The 19,882-nt window shown below is 45.9% G+C and overlaps 2 protein-coding genes across 2 annotated transcripts in view; both read right to left on the reverse strand.

Annotated features, from left to right (window-relative positions):
* The window catches only part of lin9 (lin-9 DREAM MuvB core complex component), a 116,494-nt gene extending 107,875 nt beyond the window's left edge, over nucleotides 1-8,619 (reverse strand). The window contains exon 1 of the mRNA XM_087984165.1: nucleotides 8,575-8,619. Within this exon, the coding sequence (XP_087840291.1) occupies nucleotides 8,575-8,605 (31 nt within the window). The 5' untranslated portion in view covers nucleotides 8,606-8,619. The remainder of the gene's footprint in view (nucleotides 1-8,574) is intronic.
* A 6,165-nt stretch (nucleotides 8,620-14,784) lies between these two features.
* parp1 (poly (ADP-ribose) polymerase 1) overlaps nucleotides 14,785-19,882 on the reverse strand; it is a 67,521-nt gene continuing 62,423 nt past the window's right edge. Inside the window, exons 21-23 of the mRNA XM_087984170.1 lie at nucleotides 19,172-19,233; nucleotides 18,006-18,120; nucleotides 14,785-15,515 (exon numbers count right to left, since the gene is read on the reverse strand). Of these exons, the coding sequence (XP_087840296.1) occupies nucleotides 15,434-15,515; nucleotides 18,006-18,120; nucleotides 19,172-19,233 (259 nt within the window). The 3' untranslated portion in view covers nucleotides 14,785-15,433. The remainder of the gene's footprint in view (nucleotides 15,516-18,005; nucleotides 18,121-19,171; nucleotides 19,234-19,882) is intronic.

Here is a 19,882-nt window from a genome sequence, read left to right on the forward strand (position 1 = left end):
GACTGCTGCTAAGAGGCCTGTACATAACACTCAGAGGTGTATTTTCTCCTTTGCAGTTCCTCAACTCTACCCACAGAGATTCTACACCATCCAACTCTATATGCCTTCTGCCTATTGATTTAATTTCATTTCTTACGAACAAGGCAAGCCCACTGCCTTGTCCATTTACCTGTCCTTGCAAAAGGATTCGTCTCCTTGAATATTTAGTTCCTACCTCAATCGCCTCACAGCCACATCTGTGATAACCACAACATCATACCTCCCAATTTCAATCTGCGCTACAAGCTCATTTACCTTGCTTTGTATACTGCGCATATTTAAGTGCGACATCCTCAGTCCTGCTTCTCATAGTCGTCTCATCTGCTGTGCCAGAAGTTAAATTCCTAACCCTTTCCACACTCTCCTATTACTTTTGTGGGAAGCTTAAATAATGTCTGCTGAGCCCTTCTGCACTATAATTTTTTCCATAATTTTCCATGTAACTAAAAACTCACCTTCCCCCATAATTTAGTTCACGCCCCATCCACAGCCCTAGTTAAGTAATTCACCAGGACTCTGGCCCCACGATGATATACTTGATTAATGTAAAAGCCATCATTACAATGATCAGAGATTCCACAGCTGTGATGCAGAGGGATCTGGGTGTCCAAGCACATGAGTTGTAAGAATTTAGTATGCAGATATGCTTAGTAATCAGGAAAGCTAAGGATGTTATTATTTATTATGAGGGAAATCAATGTAAAGATGCTTCAGGTTATAAACATGAAATTAAGATGGCCAGAGTCCCACAGGACTCATCTCTCATTAGAGAGAGATGGCTGGTGGTGGTTTAACCATGCCTCAAGGGGAGAGTTTGAGGAAAGAAAAAGTCCTTCATGATAACCTTCATGGTAATTTCAGCAGTGCAGGAATTTAACATACATTGTTGGCATCACAATCAGCTTTTCAACCAATTGAGCTAACTCAGATAGGACACTGGTCAAGCCACATCTGACATACTGTGTACAGTACTGATCTCCTTCTTTAAGAAGTTAAAAATCACAACACCAGGTTATAGTCCAACAGATTTAAATGAAAGCACACTAGCTTTTGGAGCGACGCTCCTTCATCAGGTGGTTGTCACCTGACAATCACCTGATGAAGGAGCGACTCTCCGAAAGCTGGTGTGTTTCTTTAAGGAGGAATGTAAATACACTCGAGGCAGTTCAGAAAAGGTTTACTAGACCAACACTTAGAACGGCTGGACTGTATAATGAAGAAAGGAGGATAGAGTAGACTGCATCCACTGCAGTTTTTGAAATTCAAGGGGTAATTTGATTGAAATATACAAGGTCCTGAGGGGACTTTACAGGGTGAATATGAGAAGGATATTTCCTCTGGTTGGAGAATCTATAGCTAGGATGTCAGTTTAAAAAAAACAAAAGGTAGCCACATAAGGCAGATGTGAAGAATATTTTTCCTCTCAGAGGGTTGAGCATCTCTGGAACGTTTTCTAAAAAGGTAATGTAGGCAGAGTCTTTGAACATCTTTAAGGAAGAGGTTGATATCACTATCTTGCTCAGCAAGAATCTAAGCTTTGCTAGTCGATTGGAAACTAGATCAGATCAGGCATGATCATATTGAACAGTGGAGGAGGCTTGAAGGCCCAAGTGGCTGGCTCCTGATGTTTGTTCACATGTATATATGTTTCCAAATGGAGACAACAGTTAAGACTAGTCTTTAAACTGACTGGGCATGAGGGGACCAACACAGACACCTGCTACTCCCTGTCACTGAAGCCTGGTTCTATTTATATCCTAAGCTACACAGTAATCAGAAGGTCACTGTACTAGACAAGTAGAAAGTAGCCAGCCATCTTCCTTTCTATGTCCCAATTGTAGAATTAGCAAGACTCTCTAGAAAGCCATATCAGATCAGAGTCAGTGAAGTCAGGTTCAAACCAAACAAACTCTGATGGCCACTATCAAAATCTACAAAAACACAATTACTTTGTTTTGCATACAACATATATGCACATCACCTGCAATTACAAAAATGGAGGGTGGAAAGCTAAACAAATTCAGATTGCACATACAGATCTGAAAACAGCAGACAGAAGCAGCATTCCAGACAAGACCTGTCAGTTCAATGCTCTCAGTTTTTCTTTCATGGGTTGGAAGTGTCCCTAATTGCTTTTGAACTGAGTGATGTATTAGAGCTAAACCATTTCAGAGGGCAGTTAACAGACCCACAGCAATGCAGTTGACTGAAATTATATGTAGGCCAGACCAGGAAAAGACAGCAGATTCTTTCCTTAAGGCACCTTAAAATGAACCCAGATGAATCTAGCATTTAACTTCAGAAAATTTGCATTATCAGCTGCTGTGGTGGGATCGGAACCTATGTCATCAGAGCATGGGTCTTTGGGTTACTAGTCCAGTGACAATATCATGAATGCAATCATCTCCATCCTTGTTCCAATGCTTACAGACTGCATTAACTGTGTTCTCAAACTTCTAGCCACTGCACTACTGTACTTACAAATATCGATAAAACTGATGAAGGAATTTCTACAGAAAGCAACAGAAAATTAGGAAATAAGTAAAACAGATTCATACCCAAGACTTGTCGGCAGAGGAATATGCAGAGGAAAAAGTCTGGTATGAATTTTAAATGCTAGCAGAACCTAGTATTTAACTTACTTTGCAGTCCCACAATGAGGACATCACTGAACATGAAATGGCTAGGTTGTGGTTGTAGTGATGGTTATAGGGAGGGAGAGAGTGGCGCAGAGGAGATAGATTTTTTTATACTATAAACGCATTCAAGTGGAGGATGAATCATGGAGATAGAAACATTACAAAGCCAACTGGTTGATAATCTACAAGTGCGGAACATCAGCAGATTTCTGAAAATTTGCTCTTGGGATATGGGTGACATTGGCAAGGCCCATTCTGAGCTGCCCTATAGATTTATGATTCCCTTTGAATGACTGAATACTGTCTGGACTTGGGACTTGCACAAAAGAACTTGAAAGGGGTTAAATATACGAGAAGAAAGTGAGGACTGCAGATGCTGGAGATCAGAGCTGAAAATGTGTTGCTGGAAAAGCGCAGCAGGGCAGGCAGCATCCAAGGAACAGGAGAATCGACGTTTCGGGCATAATTCCTGAAGAAGGGCTAATGCCCGAAACGTCGATTCTCCTGCTCCTTGGATGCTGCCTGACCTGCTGCGCTTTTCCAGCAACACATTTCCAGCAGGGGTTAAATACAGGGGACTATATTAAACTGTGCTTTTATACTTGGTGCTTCTGACATTAGCTTCACAAGGCTGCAGCACTGATACTTTGGGTTGATGAAACAAACAACAAACAGAGTCACTGACTCTAAGGGACATCTACCGCTATCAACAGCCTTCTGTACAATTCTGGTCATTTTAGTCCATTAAACATATGGAAATTCAATAAAACAATGCTACTGGAGATGAAATATGGAAGACAGAAATGTCAGAACCAAAGCATATTTAAAACCAGGTGAGGGGAAGAGGAAATGAATTGCAGGTTTTCTCATGGATGAATGAACAGAAAATTCAGCTTAATCTAAACAGTAATAACTCGTGTGACCTTGTGATGTGGTGGATGGATCCAAGGTACGATTATGGCTTTCAAGTTACTCTCAGACCGTAGGCTTTTAATGTACAGAGAAGTTCATTGCAGTATAATAATTGTGGCGCAGTTTGTTTATCTACAGATGACCACATTGTAGAATGAATTATGGTTTGGTTTAATTAAATGAATTCAAATCAAGCAGAAGTGATCTCACTAAAATCTTAAGTATGTGAGATTTGTACAAGACATATTCATCAAATCCAAAAATTCCAAACTCAGCTGGCTCTCTGCCAACAACACGGTGAGCATTATAACCTGGGGACAAAGTCATACTGTTAGCTGCAGATCGGTCACTGGTAATGCGTAACAATGAGTGCTTTGGCTTCATACAGATATCAAAGTAAACGCTCTTGCATGTATCACTATCAACATGTTGGACAGGCCTAACAATTCTACTAAACACGTTAGTCACACAGAACTTCACTGTTGTACAATGACATACTTCTCAGAGGCCTGGCTACTGTCCAGCAATAATCACACTGGGGACACAATTAAGACCTGTTCAAATTGTACCAATGTCATTACTGACACCATTAGCTACTGATCCCAGACTAGAACCGAGGGAGGTCAGAGGTTAAAATGGAAATCTTCTGTATAAGTTTCCATCTTCCAGTCCAAAGGGGAAGGGAATGGAATGGAGAGTCACAGTACAGGACAGCATTCTGGTCATCCTGCTTACACCAGCTCAAAAGGAGCAAGCCAATTAACAGTAGAGTCAGAGATGTACAGCACGGAAACAGACCCTTCGATCCAACCTGTCCAAGCCGACCAGATGTCCCAACCCAATCTAGTCCCTTCTGCCAGCACCCGGCCCATATCCCTCTAAACCCTCCCTATTCATATACCCATCCAGATACCTTTTAAATGTTGCAATTGTACCAGCCTCCACCACTTCCTCTGGCAGCTCATTCCATACACGTACCACCCTCTGCGTGAAAAAAAAAATCACCTCTTAGGTCTCTTTTATATCTTTCCCCTCTCACCCTAAATCTATGCCCTCTAGTTCTGGACTCTATTGACCCTATCCATGCCCCTCGATTTTATAAACCTTTAAGGTCACCCCTCAGCCTTCGATGTTCCAGGGAAAACAGCCCTGGGGGCAGGTGAATTGGCCATGTTAAATTGCCCATAGTGTTAGGTGCATTAGTCAGAGGGAAATGGATCTGGGTGTGTTACTCTTCAGAGGGTCGGTGTGGACTTGTTGGGCTGAAGGTCCTGTTTCCACAATGTAGGGAATCTAATCTACCGTCCAAATTGGTCTTCCTCCAATTTAGAACTTCAACTTTTCCATCACTATTTTAAATCTAATAGAATTATGGTCGCTGGCCCCAAAGTGCTCCCCCACTGACACTTCAGTCACCTGCCCTGCCTTATTTCCCAAGAGTAGGTCAAGTTTTGCACCTTCTCTAGTAGGTACATCCACATGCTGAATCAGAAAATTGTCTTGCACACACTTCCATCGAAACCCTTAACACTATGGCAGTCCCAGTCTATGTTTGGAAAATTAAAATCCCCTGCTATCATCATCCTATTATTCTTACAGATAGCGGATATCTCCTCACAAATGTGTTTCTCAATTTTTCTCTGACTATTAGAGCACCTATAATACAATCTCAATAAGGTGATCATCCCTTTCTTATTTCTCAGTTCCACCCAAATAACTTCCCTGGATGTATTGCTGGGGATATCCTCCCTCAGTACAGCTGTAATACTATCCCTTAACAAAAATGTCACTCACCCTCGTCTCTTGCCTCCCTTTCTATCCTTCCTGTAACATTTGTATCCTGGAACATTAAGCTGCCAGTCCTGCCCATCCCTGAGCCATGTTTCCATAATTGCTATGATATCCCAGTCCCATGTTCCTAACCATGCCCTGAGTTCATCTGGCTTCCCTGTTAGGCCTCTTGCATTGAAATAAATGCAGTTTAATTTATCAGTCCTACCTTGTTCTCTGCTTTGCCTCTGCCTGCCCTGTTTGACTCGCTTCTGTTCTCAAGTGTACCAGTCTCAGATTGATCCCTTTCCTCACTATCTCCCTGGGTTCCCCCCACCTTACTAGTTTAAATCTTCCAGAGCAACTCTAGCAAATTTTCCTGCCAGTATATTAGTCCCCTTCCAATTCAGGCACAATCCGTCCTTCTTATAGAGGTCACTTATACCCCAAAAGAGATTCCAATGATCCAAAAATGCGAATCCTTCTCCCGTACACCAGCTCCTCAGCCATGCATTCGTCTGCTCTATCTTCCTATTCCTACCTCACTAGCTCGTTGCACCGGCAGTAATCCAGATATTACTACTCGAGGACCTCCTTTTTAAATTCCTGCCTAACTCTTAGCTCCCTTCAAAATATCAACCTTTTCCCTTCCTATGTCGTTGGTTCCAATGTGGACAATGACCCCCTGCTGGCCCCTCTCCCCCGTGAGAACATTCTGCACCCTCTGAGACATCCTTGATCCTGGCACCAGGGAAGCAACACACCATTCTGCTTTTTCGTTCCTGGCCACATAAACATCTGTCTGTACTTTCGACTAGAGGGTCCCCGAACACAAATCGATCTCTTGTAACACAACCTACCCCCTCATTGCATTAGAGCTAGTCTCAACACCAGAAACTTGGCTGTTTGTGCTATGTTCCCCTGAGAATCCATCACCCCTACATTTTCCAAAACAGCACATTTTATGCTGCAGGGTTATGGGTGATTCACAAATGCACTACCAGTTTGATTCATTCTAAAGAAGCAATTTGTTAAGAGTTCCAAGTGCTTGTGCAGTACATAAAACTGTCATTGTTTTTCATTGCTGTTTTACCATTCATTCAGCACAGCATGTTTTTAATGTCAAAAATCATCTAAATCATACACAAAAAAAACTTTCCCTCTCACCAAAAGCTATTATTGTTTCCCGCCCAGACGGAGTAGATGAACCCATCACTCTTTAAAAAAAAGTCACATGGACACCAATCCAAAACCACCATAAACAAATGTCTTATTTCACAATTGCAGAAATAGTAAATAGGAAAATGCATCAAAATTTACACACATTGAACATAAAAAATGCCAAAGCCATTTACACAAGGGAATAAACAGCAAATATAAAAAATTGATATCCTCTCCAACCAGGACAGCCTCAGACCACAGATTAAAAACCTTCAGCAACAACTCTTATAGAGCACTGTAAACATTGTAAAACATTGCAAGCTGCTGCACAGAAGTGAAGCAACAAAATCGGACATTAAACCAATGCAATATTAGGGCAGATGACCAAAAGCTTGATCCAAGTAGCATTTTTTCCAAGGAGTGTCTCAAAGGAGACAAGAGAAGTTTGTGGTGGGATAATTTCAGGAATGAAGGAATGGCTGCCCATGTGGACAGAATTAATAACAAGGCCAAAATTAGAGTCGTCAAAAAGTGAGTTGCTGGAAAAGCACAGCCAGTCAGGCAGTATTGGAGGAGCTAGAAAGTCAACGTTTCCAACATAAGCTCTTCATCGGTAATGAGGGGATGGGACCAAAGGGACTGGGAGATAAATGGGAGAGGGTGGGGCTGAGGAAGGTAACTGGGAATACAATAGGTAGATGAAGGTGGTCCTATCTTCCATCTCCCTTCCCACCTATCCACTCCAACCTATCACCATAATCTTGCCACCTTCATCTACTTATGGCATTCCCAGCTACCTTTTCCTAGCACCATCCCCCTCCCATTTATCTTCCTGCCCTCTTGGTACCCCCCTCCCGATGAAAGGCTTATGCTCGAAAGGTCAACTCTCCTGTTCCTCAGATGCTGCCTGACCAGCTGTGCTTTTCCAGCATCACACTCTTCAACTCTGATCTCTAGCATCCTCACTTTCTCCAAAATTAGAGCACAGATTACAGAGGATGGAGGTGCTGAAAAAGATTACAAAGATAGGAAGGGTTAAAGCAATTGAGTAGATTTGCAAACATGATAGGGAATTCCAGAAATTTACTTTGAGACCACATTAGCAAAGGCGATCCAAGAACAGGACCTCATCAGAATCACTGGTGATAGTTTTGAATGATGGGCCAATGAGAAGTGCATTGAATACAATATGCTACACAGCATCCCACACCTTTTAGGTCACTCAGCCCCTCGTGTACATTTCCAGCACCCACACCGCCAAGCCACTTATTCCAAAAAGAAAAAAGGGGGACCCCAAGAATCTCTTTGATCCAAATAAACTCAGTTTTCTGGCAAAGCAGAACTAACCCCAGCATAAAGTCACATTTGTCAGGCAGCCTTCAAATCCATCACATACAAAAATTCACATCAAACAAAAACAAAACGTACACGCACAGGATCTACACTCAGTTGCAAATTTAAGTAAACAGTAGCACAACTTTTCTTCCAACAGTGGGAAGTGTGTTAAAGCTCCCACTCTCCTGCTGTGATTTATCTGTTCCAGCCGGGGATCCATCAGCCCCTCACTCAGAGTCAGGGTGGGTGGGGGGGGGGGGTGGAAGGAGAGCCTGGCCTAGGCGGAGGGCCCCAGGATACAGGGGCAGGGGGAGACCAGTCTGAGTCTGACAGCCGCCCCACAGCCACAGGCAGCTCCAGGTGGAGGTGAGGTGTTCCCGGGGAGGAGGAGGAGGGGGGGGGGGGGGGTCCGCCTCCAGCAGCGGTAGGTTCCCCAACCTCTCAGTCTGCGGTGCGGATCCGGGAGCTGGGCTCTGCTGTCTGCCCCCCCACCCACGGCCCTGGGTCGGGGGCGGATCTGGCTCTGGCTCCGGCCCCGGCCTGTCAGTCAGTGTCGGATCCTCGGCCCTCATCGGGCAGACTCCGCCGGAGACTCGACCTCCTGCTCACGGGGAGGGGATGTGGCTGAGAGGAGGTGGAGTTGGGGGGGGGGGGGTCTGTCCCTCTCGTCTCCCTTGCCGGTCCCCTCCACCACCCTCCTCGCCGCCCCCGGACTCACTCTCATCCGGCAGCTCCTCCACCTCCGCCATCTTGAATCGGCCGCGCCGCTTTTCAAAGGGAGCCGCGCGGCATTCTGGGTGATCCCGGGGCGGCAGAAACAAAAGCCCAAGAGGAGCCGCGGGCAGCGCCGCCGAACCGCGGGTGGCGCCGCGCGATCGTCCCCCTAGCCTGACAGGCGGCCGGCTAGTACAAGGTGGTACGGGGGATGGTGGGTTCGAGTCCCGGCCCTGCTCCAATCCCAATTTCTCAGTCCTCTTAGGAGGCTGGAGATTTCCCCGTAATAATAACAGTATTAACAGGGTAGAGAGATACTGAGGGACAGGGGATGTCCAGTATAACAGAGCCTCCTGCCAGATTCCCTTCCAAGCAGCACTCTTCAAACATTCCCTAACTCCAAATAAAATATGATTGTAGCTAAGTTAAAAATCACACAACACCAGGTTTAATTCGGAGCACTGCTCCTTCATCAGGTGGTTGTGGAGTGACTGAAATTTTATATTGAAAAAGACCTGGATTGTTTGTTAAGTCTCTCATCTTTTAGAATTGGCATCTTGGTTTCAGTTCTTCCATATGTAAATCTTTCTTAAAGTTACATTCTCAAGTTCATTGAACACTGGGGCTCAGACAGCCTCACAGAGGGCACCTCACACCTTCAGTGCATTATCTGGGCCAACGTGTTAAAAGTTCACTTGAGAATGTAACTTTAAGAAAGTTCTGGGTTTACATATGAAAGGAGTGAAATTAACTTACCCATTCTAAAAGATGAGAGACTTAATAAACATTGAAGGTATTTTTCAATGTATAATTTCAGTTACATCACACTGTAAACGTTCGCTATAAATTGTGTCCTATGGTCCTATACTCCACAACCACCTGATGAAGGAGCAGTGCTCCTAAAGCTATTGCTTCTAAATAAACCTGTTGGACTATAACCTGGTGTTAAAAATCACACAACCCCAAGTCACAGTTAAACAGGTTTAATTGGAAGTACACCAGCTTTCAGAGCGCTGCTCCTTCATCAGGTGGTTGTGGAGGACACATTTGTAAGACACTGAATTTATAGCAAAAGTTTACAGTGTGATGTAACTGAAATTATACATTGAAAAATACCTTAATTGTCTGTTGAGTCTCTCATCTGTTAGAATGACCATGATAGTTTCACTTCTTTCATGTGTAAATCACAAAACCTTTTTAAAAGTTACATTCTCAGGTTAACTGTAACAATTGGTGTCAGCCCAGATAAGATGTTAAGATGTTGAAGGTGTTAGCCCCCTGTGTTCCCTGTCTGTGCCATAATGTTTAGATTGATTCTAATCTAAAAAGTGAAACTATCATGGTCATGAGAGACTCAACAATCAAGATATTTTTCAATGTATAATTTCAGTTACATCACACTGTAAACTTTTGCTATAAATTCTGTGTCTTACACTTGTATACTCTACAACCACCTGATGAAGGAGCAGTGCTCAGAAAGCTAGTGCTTCCAATTAAACCTGTTGGACTATAACCTGGTGCTGTCTGATTTTTTAACTTTGTACACTCCAGTCCAACACTGGCATCTCCAAATCATAACCTGTTGTGTGATTCTTAACCAAAACAAATCATGCTCAAGGCCATGTATGTACTGAATACAATTAGTGTGATGTTAATTATTAAGTTTTAAAGACCCTCAGCCCATTGTGTGCATGTGATCCATCTTTTCTATTCATCCCATTTTCCAACACTTAGCCTTGTTTGTCTATGGTGTATCAAGTGTTCATCTGAATAGTCCTCAAATGTTTTGGGGAATACATACATTTGCTTGACTCACAGACTCTTAGCAGTCACCTGCACCTGTGTTTTTGTTTTTGCTGCTGTTTCCCTATTATTTACTTATCCCTGCTATTTAACTCTGTGATCTGCCTGTATTGCTCGCAAGACAAAGCTTTTCACTGTGCCTCGGTACACGTGACAATAAATTCAATTCAATTTTTAGAGAGTGGGTTCTAGATAGCGTCTAGGCAGAATACATTTTGCTCAAATCCCCTCTGCAAGCTCTTGCTCTTTACCTTAATACTGTGCACCCTGGTTATTGATCCATGTACTGAGACAAAAACTTTCTGCCTATCCACTGTCTATGCCCCTCTGAACTTTGTCGACCTCAGTCCTGCACCCCCACTCCCAACCTCCAATATTTTCTGCTCAAATGAAAACAAGTCCAGCCTAGAAAAACAGAAATTGCTGGGAAAGCTCAGCTGCATCTGGGGACAGAACTGTCCAAAGAAGAATCACTGGACTAGAGATGTTAACTCCGACTCTTTCCACAGATGCTGCCAGACCTGCTGAGCTTTTCCAGCAATTGCTGTTTAGAATGCATCGACACAACCAGACTATCTAGTGTGTCTTCATAGCTGAATTCTAGCTCAGGCAACATCCTCGTGAATCGCCTCTGTGCTCCCTCCATTGTAAACACATCCTTTCTATAGTTCGCTGATCAGAACTGCACAGTGCTGCAGGTGTAGCCTGACTAACATAATACTGTATACTGTACAGCTCTAACATAATCTCCCTTCTCTTGTATTCCAATAGCTTGACTAACAAAGGTAAGTATTCTATATGCTCTTTTAATCACCTGTCCTGAGCCAGTGGACAAATGATAATACTTCTCTATTCTTCCAAATAGCACCACAGGATCCTGTAAATTCATTTAAGGGACAAATTCCTCAGTTTAAAATCTCAGTCTGGACGTTATGCACCATTTGCCTGATAAACAAGGCTGGATTATATACTAAATGTTTGGGTACTGTAGCACAAATTTGCAAGTGCAAGAGTACTTTGAGCTACTGAACAAGGTCAGAACACACCTTTCACAGTTTATAACCACTCAATTGCCAGTGCCTATGGCTATACAAGTCTGAAAACGTCTGATCTCAGAAGCTAAGTAGACTCAGGAGTGGTTAGTACTTGGATGGGAGACTGCCTGGGACTAGCAGATGTAGTGAGCTTTCGGGTGGCACGGTGGCTCAGTGATCAGCACTGCTGCCTCACAGTGCTGGGGAGCCCAGGTTCGATTCCAGCCTCGGGTGACTGTCTGTGTGGAGTTTGCACGTTCTCCCAGTGCCTGCGTGGGTTTCTGTCCACAGATGTGCAGGCCAGGTGAATTAGCTATTCTAAATTACCCATAGTGTTAGGTGCATTAGTCAGAGGAAAATGGGTTATCCTTTGGAGGGTTGGTGTGGACTTGTTGGGCTGAAGGGCCTGTTTCCAGAATCCAATCTTAAAAAAAAAAGTGCAGTCTTCAATAAAACATGCATAAGGAAGAGAATAGGCTAACTGATTTGTTTTATTATAATCATACGTACCTAAGTACAGTGAAATGTTTTGTTTTGAGCAGTACAGGCAGATCACAGCAAACAGGGACAGGTACAGGTTAGAGGGTGCTCAGACAGAGCGAGGTATACAAGGTTGCGGCTGCACAGGATGTACACAAAGCAAGATCAACATTATTTGAAGTTAGAGAAGTCCATTCAGCAGGGTGCTAATGGCAGGGAAGAAGCTGTTCCTGAACCTGTTGGTGGGTGTGTATCTTCTGCCTGACGGAAAAAGTTGGAAGAAAGCATTAGCGGGGTGGGAGGGGGTCTTTGATGAGCTTTACTGCAGCAACAAGAAGTGTAAATGGAATCTGTGGATGGGAGGTCAGCCTCTGTGCTGTCTGGGCTGTACATACCACCTTCTGTAGTTTCTTACAGTCCTGGGCAGAGCAGTTGTCATACCAGCCCATTCTGCACTCGGAGAGCATGCTGCATCTGTAAAAGTTGGTAAGGGTCCTTATGGACATGCTGAATTTCTTAACCCTTCTTAATTGTTGCATCCACATTGGAGGTCCAGGACAGATGGTTGGTTATTGCCCCAACTAGGAACTTGATATCTTTGACCCTCTGCACCTCAGCTCTGTTCATGTATATGTCCTCCATCTGTCTTGCTGAAGTCAATGATCAGTTCCTTTCTTTTGCTGACATTGAGAGAGGTTGTTATTATTGCACTATGATACTAAGCCCTTTATTTGTATTCTGACTCATTGTTTGATATCCATCCTACCACATTAGTGTCATCAGCAAACTTGGAGATGGCATTTATTCAGAATTTGGAGACACAGTTGTGAGTGTACAGGGAGTATAGTAGAGGGCAGAGAAAACATCCTTTGGGGGGGGGGGGCTCCAGTGTTTGAGTATTATTGGGGAGGAGGTGCTGTTGTCCATCTTCACTGATTGCAGTCTGTGGGTCAGGAAGCTGAGGATCCAGTTGCAGAGGGTGAAGCTGAGACCTAGGTCAGAGATTTTTGAGATTAATCTGATACAGATTATGGTGTTGAAGCTGGAACTGTAGTCGATGAGTAGGAGCCTGACATAGGGTGCCCTTGTGGTCCAGATGTTCCAGGGATGAGTGCAGGGCTAGGGAAATGGCGTTCGCTGTGGACTTGGTTTGAGGCAGGCTGGGACGCTTGAGTTAATGTGGGCTATGACCAGCCTCTCAGCACACTTTATGATTAGGGAAGTCAGAACCACTGGGTCATTCACTGGGCCATTCAACCCATCGCATCCACACTGACCCTCTGAAGAGCATCCCACCCATCCCTGTATTTCCCATGGCTAATCCACCTAACCTACACATCCCTGTACACTATGGGCAATTTAGTATGGCCAATCCACCCAGCCTGTCCAGTTTTCAACTGTGGGAGGAAAGCCACACAGACACAGGGAGCATGTGCAAGTTCAACACAGTCATCCAAGACTGGAGTTCAACCCAGGCCTGATGTGCTGGGAGGCAGCAGTGCTAACCACTGAGCCACCATGGTACTGCCAATCTGGCTGCTGTGCTGATATCAGGAATCAACACACATAAGATACCACATAAAATCTTGAACAGTGAACTAAACCTAGGGGCAAACATTTTAAATAATTAGTTAGATCCACTCTGAGGTAAATGGAAAAATAGCATATCTTTTTAAAAAAAAAAGTCAGGCTAAACAGGTAAATAACCATGTGATCCTCACTCTTGGACAGTGTAGACCTAATTAACTTATCGTGGAACATGAGCCGACAGCTGCATTCTCTCCTGTGTTAATAACTTTGATCTCCAGGGTTAGGTGGTGTGCTTAGGACCTTGCATGTCTTATAGGCACTAATTAAGCATCTCCCTAGGTCAGTTTGCCCTGGGCCATCACTTGTTCGGTCTAATGAGTAAACTTCATTGACAGTAATCACAATTCCAAGTATAACTCGAGAAACTTTCAATTGCTAGGCTCACCTCTCACTCCCCCAAAGACCAAAACCGATGAATGATCAATCCAAATGGTTTCTACTCTGTCACAAGCCCCAACTCTTGGTTTGTATCATCCAACTGCTCTTAGCTTGCCAGGCGCAGTCAATTCTCCAGTCTCTGGAATGACTGCCAAGCTGTTAAGTTGTTCCAGAATCTCAGGCTGCAGGAAGGACACCAATGTGTGCACAACACTTAGGGTTTAAGATTACAGTGGGAGGACAGCACCTCCTCCTGCCCAGCATTCCCCATGTACTACAGGCGGTGTGTCAGCTTGCATTATGGGTTCAAATCCTGCCGCACTTGGAACCTGTGAACTTTTGCCTCAGACTGGAGTGCAACCTAGGGAGCCAACAGCCTAGTGGTATTATCACCAGACTGTTAATACAGAGACCCTGGGGACCTAGGTTCAAATCCCACCAGGCCAGCTGGCGAAATCTGACTTCAACAAATATCAAGACTTCAAAGTCTAATGATTGCCATGAATGGCCTCTGGGCAATTAAGGATGGACAATAAATGCTAGGCTAGCCAGCAATGCCCTCATCTCATGAATGAATTAAAAAAACCTGTTACCAGCCTTACCTGCTGCAAAACCCCCCCCTTCACACGAACAAAGAACTACAAAGGCACAACTAATTGCATAACTGGGCAGCATGATGGTTCAGGGGTTAGCACTGCTGCCTCACAGCACCAGGGGCCCAAGGTCAATTCCACCCTCGAGCTGCTCCAGTTTCCTCCCACCAAAGACATGCAGGTTAAGGTGGATTGGCCAGTGTCCAGATTAGCTATGGGGAATGCCGGGTTATGGTTATGGGAATGGGGTGGCTGTGGGTGGGTCAATGTGAACTGCTCCCACACTGTAGGGATTCTAATTATTCTCACATTATAATAAACACAGACGTACCAGGGTTTTGTTTTAAAGCCGTCCTTTATTCCTCACCTTATATAAAATGGAAAAACAAAACATTGAAGTGAAGGATGAAGTTATAGAGAAAGAAAAATGCCCATCAAATGAAGGGAAGGTAGCAAATACAAAGCAAAACCATACAGTGCTGGTTCTGCCTGCCTTAATAAAGGTGGGTTCCCTCCCTCTCTCCTCCCAGTCAGGACTTTCACAAGTAAACTAAATGCTTCCCAACAGTCAGTAAAGCCACTTGACTGGCTGAATTAAAACTAACAGCCATTACGACACTCAAACCCAAAAATATGTAGTCAGCTTGCACGTTTTCCTTTTTATATATATAAAAAAAGAATTCTAACAACAATCATCCTAATTTATGGCTTTTGTCAGTTTGTCGATTGGGGGTGGGGTGCTATAATAACACCATTCCCAACCACGCCAGCTTACCCAAAGCTCTCTGCTCCCCTCCCCACCTCCCTCCCAGCACAGCTCAGCTGAGCAGATGACGGGGAGATCTGATATTCAGCCCCCCAACAAACCTTTGCAGGATGCAACCACCCCCTCCCATCCTTCACTGCCCCCGGTAGCCTGGAATTTTGCAAATGGTGTTTTCTTTAAATTTATTTAGGGAGCGGAGGTTCCAAAGAAGCAGTGCGTTCACCAGAGTGAGGTTTTGAACTTGAAGTTCAGTTTCAGAAGGTACTTCAGGTTCACCTGGGCCACATCATAGACAATGTACCTGAAAGGTCATGGGTCAAGGAGACAACTCCGTCAATGAAATGCCGTGCCTCCCGTTCCTTACATGTCCCCAGTTCGGCCCCCGCCCCGGTAATTTCCCTTGTGGCCTGTTCTTCACCAAGTCTTGGCTGTCCAGTGCAGGCTGTGCCCCAGCTCCCTCACCACCACCACCATCAAACCAGGAGGTGGTGCTGTCATCCAGAGCCCCAGGTTAACGTCCTGGAGAGAGGGTTTCAAATACCACTAGGGCAGGTGGGGAAATCGGAATCCAATTGGATCGAAGAGCTAGCCTCAAGGCTACCATGTAACCATCGTTGCTGTCATCTGCTGGTTCTTTAGGGAGGGAAATTTGTCATCCTTACCTGGTCTGGCCTCCACATGACTCCAGACCCACAGCCAATGCGGTTGATTCTTATCTGCCGTCTGCTGTTTCCCATTCGCTGTTGTGGGGGAGAGGGGAATGGACACTATTTCTCCCATTCGGTGTTTTGGGTGGGGTGGGGCAACACTCTTTCCCACTTGGTTCGGGGGTGGGGGGGGGGGGGGGGGGGAAGAGAAACACTTACCTACTGTTGGCAGTGGGGGGGAACACTGTCCCATGGGTTTGGAGGGGCTGGGGGAAACTGTCCCACTTTGTATGGGATGGGGGGGGAAGGTGGCTGTGCCTAGACTTTATGATGGCACAAAGGGGCTCCGACTACCTCAGCCAAGTGATTAGCACTGACAGAGGCTTTCAAAGCATGGACACCAAATGGCCTCTCTCTGCACTGTACTATTACGGGAAAGGCCCTTCCACTAATTGTTGGGATGGAAAGAGTGTGAATGTGTACGTGAGAGAGAGAAAACGTGTGAGACTGAGAAGGAGAGAATGCATAAGATTAAGAGAGAATATGAGGGGATGAGGGAATATGAGCGAAAGAGAGAGAAAAAAAGTGTGACATTGAGAAAGAGGGAGAGAGCAAGTGTGCAGTCTGTATGAGAGACTGCACTCCTCTTGATTTTTGCTGTCATCCCCCAGCACAGCTCTCAATGACAGCACTATCAAATCAAAGCCCATTTCTCTCAGAACCGCATCCATTCCTGATGTTTTAATCAACTTGCTCAGACCTTGTGAGCGGGTGGGACTTGAACATGGGCCTCCACCAACAATGTACCAGAACAGCCACTAATAATAGGGCAGCTCTCCCTCACTACAGGAATGCCAGCTTGGATGTGAGGGCTTACGTCCAGAAGTGGGCCGTGAACCCAGATCATTTATTCAGAAGCAAGCATTCTACCTACTGAGCAACATTTTACAGCTCAGGGGCTTGCCTTCGCTGTGACATAAGAGATCAATGAATTTAAAATAAAAACACATCAACTTCAGGCCTTGACAACAAAATGCCATAGATAATAAATATCTGAAACAAAAATAGCAAGTGCTCAGTAAGGTCTGGCAGCATCTGTGTAGAGAAAAAGAGTTAATTGCTAGAGTCCAATACAGTGGCGGAAGGTGATGCAAGAGGGCAGGAGGGAGAAAATAACAAAGACGTGATGGAACAAAAGCAAAACCATCAGCGCTGCAAAGAGATAAAGCATTGCTTCGGAGCGAGTGTTCTTGGCAGAATAATGGAAAACTGTCTAAATAGCAAAAATCATACAATCGTTAAAGAAGCAGAACAACAAAAAGTTAAGAAGCTGGGTCTTTGCTCCTTAGACAGAAGAAGACTGAAAGGAGATTTGATTTCAAAGTCACGAGCCGGCTGCTCAGAGTAGATGGGGGCGGCACGGTGGCTCAGTGGTTAGCACTGCTGCCTCACAGCACCAGGCTCCTGGGTTCGATTCCCACCTCGTGTGACTGCCTGTGTGGAATTGCACATGATCCTCGTGTCTGTGCGGGTCCCCTCCGTGTGCTCTGGTTTCCTCCCACAGGCCAGGTGAACTGACCAGGCTAAATTGCCCATAGTGTTAGGTGCCGTTGACAGGGGTGAAATGTAGGGGAATGGGTCTGGGTGGGTTTCTCTTTGGAGGGTTGGTGTGGACTTGTTTCCACACTGGAGAATCTAACTCAGATAGGGAGAAGCTGAAAACGCTCATAAAAGTAAGAAGGCATAGATTTAAAGTGACGTTTAATCAAAGCAAGCATGATGAGATTCAATTGAGTCATTCAAGAGGGTGTTTGGTGGTTATTTGGATAGTAATGCTATGGGGAAAAGGCAGGAGACTGGCATTATTGGATACAATCAGCGCAGACCTGATGAACCAAAAGGCCTCCTTCTACGCTGTAACAATTCTGGATTCAATACCTCCAGACCAGGGGCCCCGTGCTCCATTTCAAATTTGCATTTGTGTCTTATTTGGCCAATGAATCAATGATGACAAAAAAAAAATCATATTTCCAACTCCCTCCAGTTCTGAAGGAGGAGCGACCGGAAACATTAACTCTCGTTCTCTCCCTCTACAGATACCGTGAGACCTGCTGAGATTTTCCGTGTTTCCCAGAAAAGGATACTCGTTGTACAGGAGACTGGAATCGGTGACTTGTGTTTGGACACCTTTTCCCAATGGGATGTCCACTCCATTCATCTTGACCGTGGCATTAGGATCCGGAGCAGTCTTGCCGATGCCTGTGGGGAGACGGGAGGGAGAGGCTTATTTGCTCTGATAGGCGTGTGGGTAGTGCGCCGCTCTTCAGGAAGAACCCACTTCACCACCCCCACCGCCATAGCCAAACAGGGAAGCGAGGCCAGCCCCTCGTACACAGCAGCCCACCCCTCCCTTTCCTGAGCTGCCGCCATCTTGAATTCAGAGTGAGGCTGCCTGGCCCCTCCACCAACAACACCATATCGCGTACCATATGGACTTACAAAGGCAGGCTGGAGTACTCCAGGCTAGATTCACCGGAGTTTAGGAGAATGGGGGGGGGTTTGGGGAGGTGAGGTCTCACTGATAAAATGCTGATAGGGTAAAGGCAGGATGTTCCTGATGATGGGGGAGCCCAGAACTAGGGGTCACAGTCTAAGGATACAAGGCAGGGCATTCAGGACGGCGAGGAGGAGAAATGTCTTCACCGAGGGTGGGGAGCCTGGGGAATTCATTACCACAGAAAGCACTCAAGGGTCAAATGGAATGTTTTCAAGGAGTTAACGTCTTAGAGCTGAAGGGGGTCAAAATGTATGGGGAGCGAGCAGGAGCACGGGAGTGAATTGGATGATCAGCTATGATCATGCTGATAGGCACAGCAGGCTCGAAGGGCCGAATGGTCCACACTCATCCCTACTTTCTAGCCAACAGGAATGCTACATGTAACTCAGCTCACTCTTTTGCCAACAGAAGGAAACTAGCACAGTCACGTGGAGGTGGGCAACAGGAACCAGGGGTGAGGGAACTCCAGAGACAAGGTCTAATAAGGAGTGGTGGCATTTCCCAGAGTCGGTGATCTCAGCCCAACACACTGGCAGCAAGCTGTTCTTCATCAGTGTCACAAACAGAAGGAGAGAGAAATCCCCCAGATCCATTGCACTGGGCACCTTCCACAGCTCAGTGCCAGTGTTCACCTTCTGCAGCAGGTACTTTCTCGTTCCACTCTGTTCGCCACTGCCTCCCTCCCTGGGCTCAACCTCTGCCCGCTGCCCACACTGCCCTTAGCACACCCTGACACCCCACCGCGGAGTTTACCTTTCACACTGTGTTTGCCTTTCGGTAGTTTTGTAATATGATTAGCTCTTTTCAACTCGTGCCTGAAAACACAATGTTCAACAATCAATATCCTTGGGATCAACACTTGGAGACAAAATAATCAATGGAAGGGTTAATTATTCATCATCACAGGGGGCAACCAGGTCCAATCCCAGAGCAGAGCTACACGCTGGGGCAACCAGGTCCAATCCCAGAGCTGAGCTCCACGCTGGGGCAACCAGGTCCAATCCCAGAGCGGAGCTCTACGCTGGGGCAACCAGGTCCAATCCCAGAGCGGAGCTCCACGCTGGGGCAACCAGGTCCAATCCCAGAGCGGAGCTCTACGCTTGGGCAACCAGGTCCAATCCCAGAGCGGAGCTCCACGCTGGGGCAACCAGGTCCAATCCCAGAGCGGAGCTCCACGCTGGGGCAACCAGGTCCAATCCCAGAGCGGAGCTCCACGCTGGGGCAACCAGGTCCAATCCCAGAGCGGGGCTCCACGCTGGGGCAACTGGCTCCAATCCCAGTGCGGGGCTCCACGCTGGGGCGACCGGCTCCAATCCCAGAACGGAGCTCCACGCTGGGGCGACCGGCTCCAATCCCAGAGCGGAGCGCCACGCTGGGGCTAACAGCTCCAATCCCAGAGCGGAGCTCTACGCTGGGGCGACCGGCTCCAATCCCAGTGCGGAGCTCCACGCTGGGGCGACCGGC

The sequence above is a fragment of the Chiloscyllium plagiosum genome, unplaced genomic scaffold (genome assembly GCF_037043375.1).
Source record: "Chiloscyllium plagiosum isolate Xiang-an unplaced genomic scaffold, Cpla_swu_hap1 HiC_scaffold_3, whole genome shotgun sequence".
In the NCBI taxonomy this organism is placed as follows: domain Eukaryota; kingdom Metazoa; phylum Chordata; class Chondrichthyes; order Orectolobiformes; family Hemiscylliidae; genus Chiloscyllium; species Chiloscyllium plagiosum.